The 20,145-nt window shown below is 37.8% G+C and overlaps 1 protein-coding gene across 1 annotated transcript in view; it reads right to left on the bottom strand.

The window, feature by feature from the left end:
• Nucleotides 1–8,694: 8,694 nt before the first annotated feature.
• kcnd3 (potassium voltage-gated channel, Shal-related subfamily, member 3) overlaps nt 8,695–20,145 on the bottom strand; it is a 173,844-nt gene continuing 162,393 nt past the window's right edge. The window contains exons 4-8 of the mRNA XM_037535646.1: nt 18,166–18,267; nt 15,219–15,251; nt 14,931–15,023; nt 12,265–12,509; nt 8,695–10,435 (exon numbers count right to left, since the gene is read on the bottom strand). Of these exons, the coding sequence (XP_037391543.1) occupies nt 10,249–10,435; nt 12,265–12,509; nt 14,931–15,023; nt 15,219–15,251; nt 18,166–18,267 (660 nt within the window). The 3' untranslated portion in view covers nt 8,695–10,248. The remainder of the gene's footprint in view (nt 10,436–12,264; nt 12,510–14,930; nt 15,024–15,218; nt 15,252–18,165; nt 18,268–20,145) is intronic.

Here is a 20,145-nt window from a genome sequence, read left to right on the forward strand (position 1 = left end):
CTATTGAAATTGTTATTTTACACTGAATCCTCATGAATATATCACCTGAAGATGACTAACAAAGTGTCTAAAATAGTTTAAAGCCCATTAAACTTTTTTTATCTTTGCTGATGTAAAAGGTTTAGATCTGAAGTTATTAATAGATTATTCCAAGACTGAATCTGGACCTACAGTGCTAGGATATAAAGAGAAATAAAAAGTTTCAATAAAATACTAACTGATATGAAACTGATGTTTGAGTAACTTGTCATGTTTTGGTTGTTCCACTCCACAGAAATAACCAGTGGTTATTATGATGCAGAGAGGAAGGTGCTGTAAGTCTGGAGCTGCAGAAAGAAGAGCACCTTTTGGGTTTTTTGGCACTTTTACATTTATCAGTAATTAAAGATTACTGAAAGATTAAAAAAAGTAATTAAAGATTACGGAAGATTAAAAAAAGCTTCTGCTATAAATTCACATTAGATTTCCATTAGAGTTTTTCATGGTTGATTCCACATATCTGGTTGTCCATTACAAGCTCACCATATTATTTGGAAGGTCTATAGAAAGTCTATGTTATAGTCATACTTGTAAAAACAGGAATTCCCAGGTTGCAAACCTAAGCTGTGACCTCTGAACTGGTCACAGAAGCCACTGCATGGTGGTGAAGAAAACATAAAAAAAAATCAGTAAAATATAAAAAGTCATTGTATTAAGTATTGAGCTAAATAATGCAAAAAAAAGACAGGTAACCAATAACCAACAGTGCTGCTCTGAATACTGGATGGACAGTATGATGGCTGTTTTAGTTTGAATAACACTCACAAACATCTGACAAGGTAGGGTTTTCTTTAGTAAAGGCAACAGGTGCATGTAGAACAGCGTTCTATACTATTTAAATCTCTAAATGGTTCTCACATTTAAGAAAAAAAATAGTTGTGCTATTGGTACATTTTGCACTATATAGAATCTTTTCTGAGTGTACAGTATATAAAAGTTAGAGGCTAAACTTCATTTATTTAATGACCAGTCAAATGGCCATTAAGTACAAGTTATTCATTTTTCAGGAGATGCTTCTGAGGAGACTGAATACAAGTTTCCAAAACTGGATTAAAAAAGGATTGAAAGTTGTTAAGAAAATGGAACTGGTAACAAGCATGCAAGACTTGGTAGACCACCAAAACTTTCCACATCAGATAAACAGAACTTAAAGCTTTCATCTTTGAGAGAGAGGAGAAAATCAAGCTCTACTTTTGATTCAGTTCTGAAGAAATCCACAGGTGCTCCTGTCCATTGTTCCACTGTGAGAAGATAACGCAACACTGTGGGTCTGAAAGGACGTGTAACTGTCAAGTAGTTGTTACTGAGCAAAGGAACGAAACAAAAAAGAAGAAAATCTGCAAATCAAAGAAGCTGCTGATCTCAGAACAACAAACTGCCCACCCCAGAGTCCAGACCTCAGCATCATTAAATGTGTTTAGGATATTTGGACTGTGAGAAGCATAAAATGCAACCAACTTCTGAAACTGAATTTTGGAGATATGGAAAATATTTCTGCAAGTAGAGCAGAAGCTGTTTTAAAGGTTAAGGGTAGACACATAGATATTATTTTAGTTGGAAAGTGAAAAACTTGTATTTAATGTTTTTGATTGCAAATGAAATAAATGCAAGGTGGCCTCTGCCTTTTTCACATTGCTGTATATACTAGCTAATTAAGCAAAAATACCCTTTTACACCTGCATAAAGTGGTTATTTTCTGATACAGGGACACATTTTGGGCTTCCTGAATTGTGTGAGTTACTCATAGTTTAGTTTTGATGAACCAGTCCAGATTTATGGATCCGTGATTGAAAAAAGTTGTTTCTAAGTAAGAACGCTGATTTCTGAAGACTGAAGAATTGCACACACAGCAAACGAGTTTGTGACAGTTACAGATAATTTATCAGGCGCTTCACAGTTGTGACAAGACAAAATCCTAAATTATACTCAACATCTGACAGAGAAGGCAAAGAAGTAGGGTCAACAGAACCATGTGATAATCCAATACAAACAAAAGCAAAAATAGAGAGAGCACAATAAAAACAGAGACAATGAAGAGAAGGGAAAGCGACAGCTGGGAGGTAGACAGACAAATACAAATCTTAACTTTGGAACATGAGTGGAACAACAAACCCTCTTGGTCACTTGAAGGGAGCGTACTTACACTTCAACACCAGAACTGGAATATTTAACTGCCTCTGTCAGACAAGGGATTGTGGGTAATAACCAATTTCTAGCCCTATTCCCTCTCAACTGCTTAAAACCTTTGTTTTTCAAAGATTCACAATGACTCCTCATAGATTTGAACTATTTTCTTACAGTTAGATTAGCAGAATTAGTTTTAAGTTTGAGTTTTATTTAAAAAAAAATTACACTATTTCCATAAATTACACAAAACCACACTCTTACAAATAAAGGTTTCTAATTGGTTCTCTACAGCTCTTTAAGAAATCACTGGTACAGAACCTTTCCATTATATGAAAGTTCTTTCAATTTTAAAAAGGTTCTTGACACTCAACTACAAACGCGGTTCTGTAAAGGAATGTCTTCCACAGCATCAGTCCAAAGAACTCTTTTTTTGGGCACCTTAATTTTTAACAGTGCATGTTATCTGATATTCACACTCCATTAATGAGCATATAGACAAACCAGAATAAACCTGCTCTCTCTGACCAGAAGGATATGTATTCTGTTGTTTAAGGCGAGACACTACAGGTGAAAGATTTTTTAAAACAAATTAAAATGAATCATGGCCTGTTGATTACTGATGTCTTCCTAAGTATTATTTAAATTGGAAGACTTGCAAAAGAATACTAGACATGCAAATGAGATATTTACTTTAAATATGCATTCATTTGCATATTTAAAAAAAGAAGTCTTTTGATGATGTTAGAATTTAAATATTTCATGGAGAAGATGCGCTCCAGAGAAAAGATTTCACTGAAGAGATCACTGAAATCCCATTGTCCTAATGTTTATAATCAAGAAAGTGCTATTGTAACATTTTTCATTTTTAGTACAAAATTTTAAATATATTTAACTATATGCCATATATTTAGAAATCCTCCTTTTATATCTTTCAGAATAAGGTTAGGAATGAACATGTACAATTTCATGAATGCAGGTTTTCAAGAAGCTGAGATTTTCAGTTCTGAATGTAAAGAGAAACATTGTTTTCTCAGTGAGATCTCAGAAAACATACAGCAGTTATGTCAATGTTGTCATTAGTACAAAAGAAACAGACATATTTGGATATTCTAGTTAGATTCTACAGGAAACACAGTGTGGTTGCGGACGGAGTTAAGCCTTCATTAAAGTTCTTTTGGGAGAATAAAGTTAGATATGAATTCACTAAACATGTTTTTTATAACACTTCCTTTTACAATCCCTTGAGTTTTAAGTATTAAGAAAGTGTGATGTACAAATGCTATAGTACTACATTTTTAAAATAGATGATTCGTCAATGGTTGTTCAGTAAAGACCCATATTTAAATGGTTCTTTACATGGTGAAATGGTTCTTTAGAATGATGGATAATGTGTTGTGCATTTCTGGGCAAAAACATGGGCCATGCCCAAAATACAATGATTGGTCAGGATCCAGATTCACACCTTATAGAGAATATTTGGTCTCCCATTAAACACAAAGTAGCCTGGCAATGTTTTTCAACTGTTTAAAGCCATCAATGCTGAGTGGAAAAATACTGACTCTCACACATTGACATTTAGTGTATGTTTGTACTGACCACCTTATTACTTCAAATAATTAGGAGATACTTTACTATGTCTTTTATTGGTTTAACAGCAAGAACCTGTCATTTCAGCGTAATTTAGTTAGACTTGGTGCTTACCGTCATCATTTTACCCAGATTAAACTACTTAGTACTTGCAGATTGTACCTCACACTTAATGCCTTGAACTTTTCAATGTAGCTTAGTTAAACTGATTTAGAAGAAAATAATTATCGAGTACTTTGGAATTTGTACCTTATACTAAAATGGTTAATACTTAGAACATAGGAGACTGCAAAAGAAAACCTTTGTTTAGAATGATTACAGTTTAAGTAACGAAATGTTATAGCTTACCCAAAAAAATCATTATTTTACCTGTAGTATCTTGCCTTAAGTGATAATGAATTTACTGCTTAGAGTGGAGAGAGCTATTTAAGTGTTTATACACCAAAGAACCTAGAAACCGTATAATACAGCTGCCTGCAAACATCTTTAACAAATGCTTTATTTCAATATGTATAACTGAACACTAGTTTTAAGAGCTCAGCACAAAGAGTGTCAAATGGGATATTCTAACTAAGTCATGAACCTTTTATATTAGAGATTTTCTTTATAAAAGACAGCAAAGTGAATCATTTGGTAATGAATTGCATGGACACCCTGATATTCCTCTACTTAGAGCTAATAATGTGCTTTTTCCCCATAATACTGATAACATTAGGTGTCTGACATAATATACACAATATTACAGCCTAACACTTTGAAGCTGTTTTATAAGAGATGTTCAGCTTTTTAATACATCTTCTAACCAATGCTAAAATTCAAGTGGAATAACTATGTATGGCTAAATTAATGACCACAAACCTAATTTATTCAAATCAAATCTAAACATGTACTAAATAGTAATGGATGCTAGAAAATGAGGAATGTTAAGTACTGAATAGGAAAATACTTCCCTCTATAATGCTGTCAGATGATTCAGCTTAAACTGGATTTGCTGTGGAGCTCAAAGAGAACAGAAGATGAAATCTCAAAGCGCTTGGATACTGACCACTCATCCAGGTCTTTCCCTCTCCTGAACACCTGCTGAAAGGTAAGACACACTCTGCTGGTCAAGCAAAGGACAAATCCACATTAGTGCTTTTCTGCTGTCTGGTACAGTAAGACATTATAAGTCTCATTAGTTAGACACAGGGAACCAGTGGTCTTGGATCAATGATAGTCCTGAAGTAAAAACCCTTCCTCAGTGTGCTGGTGTTTCTACTATACTGTCACTTTCAGAAGAAAACAATGTATCTTCAAAACAGCCACCTTCCAAAAACGAAGAGGTCTTTTACACAGTTTTGGTGATCTCAAGGTGTTTAGGACTGACTTTTTAACTTCCACACCTGTACAGTGCTCAGTGGCATAAAGAGGAATGTCTACTTCAATATTCTGAAAACAAAAAGAAATAATGAATAAAAAAACTATAAATTTTTATACAGCAAAAGCAGGACTTTTTATCAGGACCTTAATGTTTATATTACAACCCTCAACACCAAAGTTGGGACAGCGTGCAAAAGGCAAATAAAAACTCAAAGCATTGTTGATATTGACCTGTATTTAAATGAAAACAGTGCTAAGACAGGATGCTCACAACACATTCCAAAAACTTGGGACAGGGCAATTTAAAACTGGGAACATGTGAAATGTTCAAAAAACTTCTCAAGCATGTGACATTATCATGCTTGGCTATAAAAGGAGCACCCAGGAAAAGCCTGGTCCTTAATGAATCCTTTATTAAATAAAAAAATGCCTCAGAGAATAAGCCAACAGTTTAAGAACAACATTCTTCAACAAGCTTTCACAAATATTCAATCCCTCAGACAGCACTGCATTAAGAACCAGCATGCTCCTGTGGTGGATATCACTAGATGTGCTCAAGAATACTTTGTAAAATGGTTGTTAGTAAACACAGTTTGTTGTTTTTACATAAATGCAAGTTAAAACTGTGCTATTTACAGTGAAAGCCATTTGTCAACAATGTACAGAAATGCTTCTGACTTCTCTGGACTCAAACTCATCTGAAAAGCACTGATGTACAGTAGACAACCTTTCAGATTCCTTATGGTAATATTGGGTTTTGTGGTCTCTAGGCCAAATAAGAAAAGGACCTTACAGATTGTTACTAGCAAAAAGTTCACATGTCTGGGCCTGTCACAGTATGGGAGTGTATTGGTGCTCACAGTCTGTGTAACTTGCACATCTGTGAACACACCACTACTGTTAAAAGATATATACACATTTTGGAGCAACATATGCTGCCTTCTAATCAGAGAGTACAGGTGCTAAAAGGCATGTTTGGTTTTGCAGCTTGACCTGTCTAATGGAATGTCAAAAAAATGCACTAGACACAATTATTAGATATTGAAAAGTAATTTCAAACATGCTCCTGTCCCAACTTTTTTGGAATGTGTTGCGGGCATCAAATTTACAATAACTGTATATTGAAAAATAAAAAATAAAGAAACAACAATAAGGTTCATAACTTAAGATATGCAATATTGTGTTTATGTGCTGTTTTAAATACAAATCAAACACAATTTACTAATCACTACATTTTATATTTAATAGGATTTCACAAACTGTCCCAACTTCTTCTGGAATTGAGGTTTGTATTTACCACCTGTTGTATGCATATGTGCCACCTTCTCATAAGCCTTGGTGCAGAAACATAAACATGGATGAGAAATTAGGTCTCAAAGATACCTCAGACATCACAGTACAAGATGCCTCAGACAAATGAACAATCCCTTTAAACACTTTAAATAACACCACGTTCAAAGCATTTGAGTTTATGAAACATTAAACATGAACCAGGTCAGTGGTTCCCTGCCTAAACTGTCAACACATACACATACACGATCTTATTGGCAAAGCCATCTTATTGGCAAAGAAACAGAAACAGAAAAAAGGGACCGAGCAACAAAAAAGAGGTCTGACTGGTCCATGGGAGTGTCAGGCAAACTCACTCTGGCTTCTGCCATCACCATGGCAACAAATGACTCAGGGCTGAGTTCGTTAGTGACAGTCTGTGTTCAGAGGATAAAAAAATCGACGCTGAAGGGCGACAAACACCAAAAGTTTCTATGCAAGTAGAATACACACATACACTTAACAAGGTTTACTCTTTTCAATAAAATGTCCACTGAGCAGGAAAGAAACCAACATTGAGGACCAAAACAACTATCAAAAGCGTGGTTTCGGTGACACGAGGGGACAGGGCAGCACGGGACCACAGTGAAAGAGGAAAAGGGCGGCAGCTGCACTGTTTTTTTTTGCCAAACGATGGCCAAATATTACAAAAGATCCTATTAACAATATTCACAAAGAAACCAAGGCTTAATACATATCCTACTCGCAAATTCTCAGCAAATGCCTTGTGCTTATAGTCACAGATAGTGTGAATACTTCATATTTCATATATTTCTTTTCTTTTTTTTGGTTCTGTTATACAAGGTGATTACTGACAATTCGCAGATTGACGCTGTATCACTGTAATGTCCGCCCAACATCTTGGACCCAAAGAAGAATACAGTTTCCCAAGAGGAGCGAGGGGAAGTGGATTAGAGAAGAGGAAAAAAAAAGCTCCTTCCCCCAAGAGAGGCACATACTGTGTGAAAGGCTCCAGGCTGACGCACGCTGAGAGCTTACGGGGATATGACTCACACACACACACACACATACACACACACACACACACACAAAGGTCCTAAACACATCACACTAATTTATATCTCTTTTAAACGCACAGAAAAAATGTAAAAACATTTACGTTTTGTCACACTAACCCTATTTTTGTTTTTTATTGACTTTTTAGAGCTTAACTGAATTCAATGATATAATCACAAGAATGTAAAGGATTTGGAAAGGCTGCATATCATGTCCTTGTAACTGCTAACTGATATATAAATGATAGCAACAACAACACAAATGGATAAAAAAACCTTAAAATAGTATCCTCAGAATGAATCAGCTATCCTCTTAGTTGAAAATGACATCTTAAATCTTCCTGCCTGACAATAACCAATCACAGGTGATCTAATTAGGGCCGCATTCATGAAGACATTCTAGTAACGGTCAAAAACGCACATCTTGCCATTGATTTCAGTGAGAAAAATGCATTGCAATAAATGAAAAAACTGATCAGTGTTTGACACTATGTGCTCAGATGTAATCATACTTCTGTCAATATGAGACTGTCTGAGGTGGAGCTTCCTTCAGTCAGATCACTGGTGAGCAAGATGGAGAAGAAATGAATCACTTGGCATTAGCATGCATTTTGGGTGATATGTGGACAGTGCTGGTGTAAATGGGGTCCAGTGTGTCTTAGACATGCTTGGTGGTCTGATGACTCAAACTACTTTCAGAGGTAGTCAGAAAGGCATGTGATCAGGATTGTCTATAAGAGGGGGGGGGGGTCCTGCCACTATGAGGGGCCCAAAAGTGTACAACTTTAACACTCTTCAAATATAAAATATTAGGCTTGCCCAAATTGCCATTGTAGATTAAAGTATATACTGTTTCATGATGTTCTAACTTAAATCCAAATAAAAAAAAAGATAATTATTTATTATAATAAATATTATGAAGTAGCCTGCATTATTTGTTAGTATTTATACTTGCCAGATACAATTCATGACTGAGGACACCAAGGCCTAATTTCTTTTCACCCCTCATCCCTACCACTTAGCCATTAACTTTATGTATTGCACGTTCATGTCTAGGGGTAGGGTGTCCCAATTTTTGTTGAGATGGAGGGGTAGGGTGAACCTCCAAATGGAGGTTTCTGAGAGACACACTCCAAATGTGTCATGACATGTCATGAGACAAAAAAAAAAAAAAAGAAAATCTCTGATAGTATGCTAATGTCTTGGAAGCTAGCTAGCGAAATTTCCCGTTCCACCTTAAATAATCCAACAGTTCTGACGCCTGAAGTGGCAGAATGTAACTGCTACTCCATTAAGACTGAACAGGAAAATTCAAATGAGAGGCTGACTATTCGTTGAGCTGACTTCAGCTTCATATCCCTGAAGAATTAAAGGTTTTTCTGTAATATGATGCCCTGCAATTAACTGAAGACCAACAGCGAGGTTGCTGAACTTTACCCTCCTCTGCTGTCACTGCACACTGGCAGGGTTTCCTACAGAGCACAGCTAGTGGCCTGTTAATGAAGCAATGTTCTAGATTTGAGGGCTGTCCCACTTCATAGGGTAATTCATTTCTAAGGGGCAAGGTGACACTTGAAAACAAGAGGTAGGGATAAAAATAGAAAATGGGATTGGGCCTAAATCATACAGTTCATATTCCAATTCCTGTTTTTACTAAATTTAACAGCCTGTCATAAGCATGATGCCTGCTGTTTTAAATGTACTCAGAGGCACACATGGTAAAATGGTTGAGAAGACTTTTTTACAAATCGAATACTTGGCAGTACATAGAGAATTAAACCATTTCAGGTTTTTTAGCAGGTTAGGGTGCCTAGATCTCAGCCTTGTGTCTTTGGATTGCTGGTCTTTGAGAAGATACATCACTGAACTTGTTAAACCTTTGGTGCTGGACTGCAGCTAAATTCACTGCAAACAAGGGTACATCCTCTATAAGACCAAATTCCTCTAATGCAAAAACTTTTGGTGCCTGGAGTACAACTGATACCACAAGAAAAACAAGCTAGCAAGTGAACCCCCAACATTATCTAAAGGACAATCTTTGTCCTACTTTGTGCTCCACCTTCATTAGGCATTAGATTGGTTTAGCAATTTCACACTCAGATTTAGCACCCTTCAGAGTCTGCATCCTAACAAGGGTTGGCTGGAGCCAGATGTTTTTTCGTCTGATAAATGCAATGAGACAGATGTCTCTGTCTGTAGTAAACATGCACCTTCCTCCTGTCATGAAACCTGATCAGAACTGATGACTCGAGATGCATTCAAGACCCAAGGAAAGGCCGGTATTTTTCTCACTGTCCACCTGTGATCAGATCACTTGCAATGGATGCTAATGCCAGGTACGAACAAAACCTAAGATCTACAAGGCCATTTCATTGCGGGCCCTATCTTTATACTTTTTCCTGTGAAGAATCCAAAGAGTCCAGAATGCCCTTGTGAAAGCGGCCTAACAAAAAACCTGCACTGGTTTAAAAAAGGAGAATAAGACACAATACAAGACAATAACGAAACAAAAGAAAAGTGCTTGATGCAGAGTAACTCTTGACATCCTCATCTCATCAACCTCGGGATGGATTGATTCTTATGGCTCTTCTGCTCTCATAATCTCTCTCACACAAACATGCACACGTTTTCTTCCACCGTTCTCATTCACCCCCCTTTGTTGTTGGTTGTTCAGTCAGAGTCAGTGCTGTCTTTCTGCCACTAGGGGGCAGGCTACTCCACAGTTTTCTCATCCTGAGTGCTCCTTCCGTCTCTCTGTTCTGCCTTTCGATTGGTTCTCTGGCTGTGTCCATCACAGTGCTGAGACCTTCACTACACCAGCACTGGAGTTGGAGGGAGGGTTGGAGGGGGCCTCGGGGCTGCTGGGGGAGTTGTTAGTGGGTGGGGTGGGGATGCTGATGATCGCTGTGGTAACTTGACTGCTACTCTTACAGTTCAGACCTGCCGATTCATCTGGCATCATGTTGAGACTGGAACGACTGTAGAGAGAAAGAGAGTAAACATCACATCTGGAAAAAGCTTTTTTCCTTTGCTTGTCTTTATTGTCTTGGAAATCAGGTAACTTCTATTGTCTTCAATAGAACAAAAAGTACCGGTCAAAAGTTTTCAACACCTATCTGCAAGACAAAACTATGTCATATTTTAGATTATTTAAAATAACATTTTGGCCTTAATGCAGCCTTGCAAACAGCACTGCATTTTCAATCAAGCAGCATCACGAGGAGCCTCTTTTTCCAGCATCATCAACTCATCAGTGTAAACAATTTATCTTCCAATTATTCAAAAGTAAGATTTGGAATTCTGCAAGGCTCTATTTTAGGACAATTATTATTTACACTATACATGTTAGCATTAGGCACAGTTATAAGTAACCATTGCATTAACTTTCATTGTTATGCAGACGATATGCAACTGTACATATCAGCCAAGCCTGATGACAAATACAGATTAAAGAAAATAGAGGACTATATAAAAGACGTGAAATGCTGGATGTTATGGAACTTCTTCCTCCTAAACAGCAGCCAGGGTCCTCACTAAAACTAGAAAAGTTGATCATATCAGTCCAGTGGTATCATCACTTCATTGGCTGCCTGTTAAATTCCGTATTGATTATAAAATTCTTTTATTGACGTATAAAGCCCTACATGGGCTTGCTCCTGAGTACCTGCTAGACCTTATTTCCTATTACGAGCCATCACAACTACTCAGATCACAGAGCGCTGGCTTATTAATAGTTCCTAGAATTCATAAGGCTGCAGATGGGGGAAGAACTTTTTCTTATGAAGCCCCCAAACTCTGGAATGATGTTCCAGAAAATGTTCGGGACTCAGACACAGTCTCAATCTTTAAAACTACGCTGAAAACTCATTTGTTCAGTTTAGCTTTTGGTAGTTAATTGTTCCCCCTTAGATAAAGGCAGCAGATCCAGGGGTCCATGGACACAGGTAATTTTAGTAAACTGAGATGCTGATGCTGTCGTCCTGCCGCTCACACGTGGTCACTCAGGTTTGTGGACGGTGGAGCGGAGGGATGCCAAACTGTAGCCCTCCTGCTACTCACTTCAGACCAGCTGCCCACGCCCCAGCTACTGCCACCTACCGTGGTCTAGCTGCCCACACTACACTGATGTTTTCATAGACTCCTAGGTATTACTACTACTAATACTACTGCTATTAACATTAGTAGTATAATCACTTGTAGGTAGTTTGACAAGAGGAGGATGGTCCCCCCCCGGTGAGCCTGGTTCCTCCCAAGGTTTCTTCCTTAGTTGTGAGGGAGTTTTTCCTTGCCACTGTTGCCCCTGGCTTGCTCACCGGGGGGTTTTTACATTCTTGTTAAAACTCTCTTTTCTGGAATTCTGTGAAGATGCTTTGTGACAACATCCATTGTAAAAAATGCTATACAAATACATTTGATTTGATTAATTGCATTTAATCATTTCATCAGAATGTGATGTATTACGTTCAATAAATGAATAACATTACTTTTAGGAGTGAGTGCACATTTCACAGGAACTCCTCTGTTTTTATCATGAGAGCCTTAATGGAGTTTGTGATTTGATTACTGTATTTGAAGAAAGGGATACTAGCAAAAAGGATCAAATTGGAAAATGTTTTAACAGAGTTTGAAAATGACTAGCATTAATAATTGATCACATTCATATATTATTTATGCATTAATTTGAACACCACTAAGTTATACATTTTAAATGTAAAGAGATGAAAATGTTCTAAAAAATATCATTCAATCAGAAGTAAACAGACGTCAACCCAGTAAATGTCTGTATGCTGTATACCGTAGGCCTTACCTGGTGTTGAGGGTCTGCTGCTCTCCGCACTGGATGTGTATTGCGCTGAGCTCCTGCAGGTTGTGTTTGTGTGGGTGTGTGTGTGCTGCGTTAGGGGACTGACTGCTCTTCTTTGCTCTTCGCGAACAGCAGGTCCCTGTGATGCCCTCTCGACTGGAGAGAGAGGGGCTCCGTGAGGGAAAACTCTGCAGACCACTCTCCAGATAACTCTGCTCAAACAGCTGCTCATCCACAAACTCATGGTTCTACAAATAGAGAGAGAAAGCGAACGGGAAAAGTAATTGGCAAAAAGCTTCACTTCTCTGTATGCTTAATGGTTGGATAGATCAGGGCAAACAATCTGCATGAATACCATGCTTTTCCAGCACTGATTAATCTAAGTAAAAAAAAAAAACCCAAAAACTAAACAAAATTGGAACATTTTTCTATGTTTCTTGAGAGCTGCACATGCTTCCAGACCTATAGCATTGAGAAGAATGGACAGAAACACCTGTGGATCTTCCAGATCTGCATTAAGAGTGGAGCTTGATTTCTTCTCTCTCTCACAGATGAAAGCTTTAAGTACTGTTTACCTGATGGGACCAGTTTTGGTGGTCTACTACGTTTTGTGTGGTTGTTAGGAGTCCCATTTTTTTCTGTATATTTTAATGTTTTTGAACTTCCGTTTTCAAAACTTCTATTTTTATACCCATTTTCCTTTGATCTTCCCCATTCCTTATGCAAATGGATTATCTTATATCTATTTTTTTCAGAAAGATCTGTAGATTCAGAAAAATGAAGAAATTGTACTTAATAGCCCTTTTAACTGGAAATTAATTGAAGGGTGGTCTCTGATCATCTGAGTAATTGAGAAGGTTAATGTGAATCTTTTTTAGTATAATAAAGCAGCAGCAACAGCTCTAAAATGATCAGTACATCCTTTAGGATTATACAATATAGTTTATATATATATATATAGTTTTTCATTCTAACTGCAATATTAACTTTCACAATACTGCTACTGCAGAAGGCTAGAACATGCTGAGGTAATTAATAATGTTTATACTGTGTGCTGTGAGTAAATTATTTGGCCAAAATAATGCAAGCCAATCACTGACCATGTCACATTACTGATTCACCAATATGATATTTATATATTGCAAGGTGTAATAATAATATGAGCCAATATAATTGCATACTATTATCTTGTCCATACTGTGCAGCCCAGTAATCCCTGTGTCTGCTCATAGCCCCGATATGACTTGCTTCACTGCACTAGAATATCATTCATATACTAAACTGTGACTCGTCCAGTGGCAGATTCAACTCCTGCACTCCCCTCGAATATGTGAAGAAGAAAATTGGGCGCTTATGTAAACATGAAATCTGGGAAAGCACATTATGCAAGAGCAGTAATTCTATATAGGCTGAGGCATTCCATCATGATGAGGAGCAGGAGGAGTTCTGTTATTCCACTCTGTTAAATCACTCAGTGAGCAATTCAATGTCCCATATATCTGTACTCATAATGGATAGATAGATAGATAGATAGATAGATAGATAGATAGATAGATAGATAGATAGATAGATAGATAAAATCATGTTAGATCATGTTGGAAAACTAGAGGAAAGCAGTATGTGCACCATGTGCCTAATTTTATATGTATGTATGGCTATTCATTTTTCAGGAGATATATCATGAGGACATAAAATATGAAAAAATCCCCTTGGATGAAAAAGGAGTAAGACAAAGGACAATACGTGAAAAATATGATTAGTTCAAAGTATTGGGGTTCAAAGACTGAGTCATAATTAAAAGACTCCCAGTAGCTGTGCAAGACCTGGTAGACCACCAAAATGATCACCATCAGATAAACAATACTTCAAGCTTTCATCTTTGAGAGGGAGGAGAAAATCAAGCTTCACTCTTGCTTCAGAGCTGAAAAATCTATAAGTATTACTGTCCAGACAGAAGGCAACTCAAGGCAACTGGAGAAGACAATTCAGTGCCATGGGTTTGAAATGATGTATAGCTGTCAAAAAAATAAGAATGATGTATGAACAAAAAGAAGAAAAACTGAGCATCTAAGATGTGAAGTAAGGTATTACAGACTGATATGTCTAAATTGGTTATTGTAATTACTTGGATTATGAGAAGCTGAAAATACAAGCCACTTCTGAGAATTTTAAAGGTGTGGAAAAATATTCCTGCTGAATTTCTTTAGGCAGACAAGAAGTCTCCCAAAAAGAATGAAAGCTGCAATAAAGGCTAATGGTGTTTATATATACATAATACATATTGACTTCATGACTACAAATAGAGATGCACACAATTTCGACCACTAAAAGGTAACTTTTAGAAAACAAAGATTAAATAAGCCTACTACTAGGTGCCAAAATGTAAGAGTTTACAAATCATTTTAATGTTCACAAAAATGAGAAGCAGTGATTATAAATGCTGTTTGTTCTCATTGCTGTTCTGCACACACAGGTTTAAACAGTTGGAGCAACAGCAGATCAACACTAAAAACTCTAGACTGTATGGAACTATTTCACCATGTCTATGAGAGAAGCAAACTGTAACCACTGTTCACGTTGAGTATCAAAAGGGGGTATAACACCCACAAACTTCAAGAGAAGGCTGTTTTGAGAAGGATAACATGTGTGTATGTGTGTGTATTTCTGACCGTGGTTTTCTCCAGGCAGTGCAGTAGGTGGTGGTGTTGGCTCTCTATGAGTGAAGTCGTTTTATTCAGATGCCGCTCTTCACCTGTGGAGCCCTGCAACAGAGTGAATGCACACACACATTGCAAAGAGAGGGGAAAGTGGGGAAAAACACAGAGGAAAAGAAACAGAAGCATAAAATTCAGGTTAATTACTACATCATTCAGAATGCTAATATGTTAGACACATAGACAGAAGAAAGACTGACAGACTGGAAGAACGATGTGTGTATGTATTTTCAGTCTCAGTACCTGATCTGAAAGTTTCATCCTGTAAGGTAGTTGCTGTAGTTGTGGGGTGGGAGAGGGAGACAAAAACATGGAGAGAGAGGTTTACTGCTTTTGGAAGGCCTGGCTCTTTCCAGGAACACCATTATGTAACACTGAGGTCCCGGCAGTGCTGTTATATATGTGACAGGACTAAGAGCAAACAGGCCACAGAACAGCGTGTGAGTTTAAACACGCACCGGGCCTTCAGCAGGCAGCAGCAGAGGCAGTAAATTAGACCACTGTTTGACATTAACGCTCAGCTGAGCCATTGCACTTCAACACACTGGACTGCTTGCTAATGCCACACCAGCTGTACACATCTACAGGCCGGTGAGTTACTGCACGGGGTACGGGCTCTGAGCCCTGTGGTCACACATACACACACAACCCTGTGCTCTCTTCCATTTCCATACCTCTTCGGCTTCAACAGAGAACGTACCAAAATAACAGCAGTGAGTCAGTGAGCCATGAGTGGGCAGAGAGACAGGAGGAACAGAGAGAGGAGAAAGAGAGAGAGAGAGAGAGAGAGAGAGAGAGAGAGAGAGAGAGAGAGAGAGAGAGAGACGGTAGCTAGCTGAGCAATACAGGTGGGCTGGTGTACAGGTGTGTGTCATGAGCACAAAACACTCCATGCACTCACATTTAATAATCTGGTTCAAGCACTGTGAATACTAATACAGGCATTAGCTTTTAGCCATTAACCCCTTAAACTAGGCCTATTATCTAATTATTAATCATAAGAGTAATTATACATTAACTAAACAAATTACTCAGTATCATAACCTGCAATATCTGTGGATCTGCAATGTATTTAGTTTTTTACAGTAATAATTCCATAACCATTAACTGTAATTGGCAGTGATGGCAGTCCTGTTTGAATCAGCCTCAAGATAAGGTATTAACAAAACTTAGAAACAGATACAGCCATGCACTGTGTTGTTATTGTTATTGAGTGTGGCCCATGTAAAGTATGTATACTTTAATTGTTTAGATGTAAACAAGGTCATTAAGAGTGTTTTGATGAGACAAGGTTTACTGTAGAGAAACCTACCATCTCTGAAATGAGAAAAGAACCAGGGGCTGCAATTTCTACAATGCAAATTATTTACTACTACAAATTTTATTTTCTACTCAAAAAGACCAAAGAACCTACAAATTTCTAGCTCATAATAGAAAAACAGTGGTAAACTGAAAATGTTTCTTTAGGTACTATTGTGTCCTGCAGGTATCTCTGATCTTAAAACAATGTCATCTTGTAATGTATGTTTTTATTTACATATTTACCTGTTTCTTTATTTACCTAACTGAAGTAGCTTTTAGAAGCATTATATGTTTCAGACATCGTGACATTTCTGTAGAGTGGCACATTTCACATTGAACCAATCTAAATTCAAGACTTAATCTAAGACTAATCTAAGACTTCAGTGACATCTTCATGGACAATTTAATAATACAGAAAAACAATAATTGGATAAGTAATGGTCATAAACATCTCGGCTACAACCTTTTAGTCTGGCCTAATACACTTCAAATCCTAATACAAACACAATCCAATTGCTCAAATATATCAAATCATGTTTACTGGATGGGAGCATAAGCTCTTCTCTAGTCACACTTGGCTATTTGCCTTTAGTAGTGTGCTGAGCTACTAAATAAGAAGTCCTTATTTAAGAGAGTGAGAAATGCAAGTCTGGGCACCTGCTGGCTCTTTGTACTAAACTTTAGTGGCTCCAACAAATGCTGTGAAAGTTGGGCAGTCAGGCCAATCCACAGCTGGAAGTGCAGTATGAACACAGCGCTCTTGTAGTAAGAACACAAAAATCACATATACTGCGTTGCAGAAAGTGCCACAACTTTTGCCCTGATACTCTGAAATCCTTATTATTCTAGTGCACAGAATCAGAGCATGAGAGATAGCCAAACAGGCAGAAAATAGAGAGATAAAGAGAGCACTTTTGATAAAGGAGGCTAACCCTATCAGTAAGGGTCCTTCATTAATTCAGCTTTTAATTCACATTGTTGTTTGTGTCAGACTTCAGGTCTGACTTCATTAGCCTCTGATTAAAACAGCAGAGGAAGGAGGGATGCAGAGGGAGGAGGAGAAGAAGAAAGAGGGAGGGAAAGATAAGAATGAGAGGGAATTCATTAAAACAAATCATTTGTTTTAAAAGATCCCCCCCCTCATCCACATCCTCTGGTGCACAACTCCATTTTAAAACTACCAGTATCTGTATTTTGCATTTACAGTGCTCAGTTTATTCTGCAGTTCACAGTCTTCATTACCAAAGGCAGCCAGTGAGCCTAGACACTTCAGTTTTAATGAAGCCTCTGACACGTTCTACACTCTCTCGCCCTCTCTCACAGTTGCTCTGCCTTGCTCTCTCTGTTCATTTCTGAGTAAGAACATGCTGAAATCTATGTGCAGACCGCATGTGGAGAGCTGGCGTCTGCTTTCATGTTCTGGGTATAGTTATCTTCTCCCTTTTCATGTTTTACACGCCAACTGATTTAGATTCTGTAAATTCACAGAATTGATGCACCCTACTTCTAGGAAATGCCGTAATGGGCTAAAGGTTAAGCCTCGGTCTGAAACACATACATACGCCACCTCTCTGTCATGCAAGGCTGCTCTTAGCTTTTCTCTTAATGCTTCCACCCTCTGTGATATTTTTGAAGAGCTATCTGTCTATTCAGAGTCATCCACCCGTTCGTTCATCCATCCAGCCATCTGCGTCTCTGGGGTCAGTAAGCATTTGAAGAATGTTTGCTTTCTGGTGTGTATGAGGACTGCATGTATGTATGTGTGTCTTTCAGAGAGAGAGCGAGAGAGAGAGAGAGAGAGAAAGAGAGAGAGAGAGAGAGAGAGAGAGAGCAACAGAGAGAGAGAGAGAGCGACACAGAGAGAGAGAGAGAGGGTGGAGGTTCTTACCGTTAGCTCCAGGGCTTGGTTCAGCATGCCATTGCGTTTGCTGTGCAGGAAGGCATTGGAGCTGCCTGTCTTAGAGATTCGCATTCTGGCCAGTCGAGCTTTCTGTAGACATACAGGAAGAGGAAACTTTCTTTGAGGTTTCATGTTTTTTTTCCATTTTTAAAATAATGTATTTTCAGTTGGATATATTTTAAGGGTTAGTCACTATAGCAAAATAAAGGGTTCCCACCCTTTCTAATTCCACATCTCTCATCCCACCCTTCCTTGCCCGACCTTCCCTTGATCATTACACCCAAAAAAAACAAAAAAAACAAAACAGTACAGGAATAAAGGGAGACAGAAGAGAAAGCAGTCTGGGGAAGAAAAAAAAAGCTTTATAGGTCCCTTTAATGCTGCCTTCAAGTAGTGAAGTAGTGTCGGAAATATCATATTTATGAGATGAGCATACATAAACGGCACAAGGTGTCACATGTATTAGTGCAAAATTTAGATTTTTCAGTGAGCCCAGAGTTTCCAAGTTGGGGATGTGTCAGCAAAAAAGCAACAGTAGCAACTGATAAACTGGTTGTATTGCAGTTATTCAGCAGTCACACATGAATACTGCAGGCCAAAAGCATCCCCACACGTTAAGATCATCATCAGTTATATGATCATCATCAGTTATATGACGCTTCTAACTGGGTAAAAACTACTTTAAGTGTCTTCTGCTTTTTGTTGCAGTAACGCAAAAATAAACACACTTTCTTTAATGAAAAACAAACGTAAACAAAAACATTATTTCCAGTGCATCTATCTTGTTTCCAACCAAGACCACTTGAAAACAGATGCAGTCATATTTGTAACTTCTGAAGTTGTAAGTAGGAAATTCCAAGGAGGACTTCATGGCGGCATAAGAAGTGCAAAATTGGACCACAAATGAAGTTAAAGCACAAACACTTAATTGTAGCAATATGAAGCATCACGGACAGCCAACATTTTGCTGGGCAATTTCCAATTCAAAAGAGTGATCTTTATAGTAGTGACCATGCTGGTCGTCATAAATTGTACAGGATGCGAGAAGGAGGAGAGCGATTGGGATGATCCACAAATTACAATCATGGGGTCAGAATGTGAGTTGGGAAAGCCAATTTTTTCTATAAGTTGGTTAAATGATGCAAAGCACTCCTCCATGTATAAATCTTCAATGCACCACAAGTATTTTTACCTCCATATTGAAAACGCCCCATTTAGCTGGGAGAGCAAAAATAAATAATTATACAGGCCTGTAGTATGTATCGAGGTTGTTGGTGCTTTAGTGAAGCATTTAATCTGGTTCAGAATTCTGAGCAAATTTTTAACTCTGATGTTATTTTTTATCATTTCTTTGGTGAGTTCAACTTGAAAATAACAAAATGACAAGAGAAGGCTTTGGAACACCTTTTTCTGGGGATCCACACTGCCAAAAAGTCAGTGCCCTGTAATTTGCAACCCAGAAATATTGTATAAACACAGGTAAATCTAAGTCTCCATCAGTAATAGGGTTTTTGTAAGTGAGCCTTATAGATGTGGGATATATTCTAAGCCCAAGCAAATGGCAAAATAATTGCATCCAAATCCTTGAAGAAAGAGTTAGGCAAAAAACTGATCATAGATAAAAGAAGGAGTTTCAACTTTTTAATGTCTGCCCTGACCTTGTCAAACATATTTTCAAAATTTGGCCAATCTGTAACTTGGCATTTTAGAAATCCGAGGACCAAGATATATAACGTTCGCTGACCAGTTTAAAAGGTAGGGAGGCTAAAAAGTTTGGATCCTCATTTTGGGTAATGAGCATAAATTCACTTTTATTCCAATGACATGTACATTAAATATGTCAATATAATTTAAAAGGTTGGCGACAGAGGTGACAGGGTCAGAGAAGCATTACAATCACCTATTTCATCGTTGTCCAATGAAAATCAAGTATCTCCATTTTTGTTGATTTTTAGTTTTCTACATCAT

This window comes from Pygocentrus nattereri, chromosome 28 (assembly GCF_015220715.1).
Source record: "Pygocentrus nattereri isolate fPygNat1 chromosome 28, fPygNat1.pri, whole genome shotgun sequence".
In the NCBI taxonomy this organism is placed as follows: Eukaryota; Metazoa; Chordata; class Actinopteri; order Characiformes; family Serrasalmidae; genus Pygocentrus; species Pygocentrus nattereri.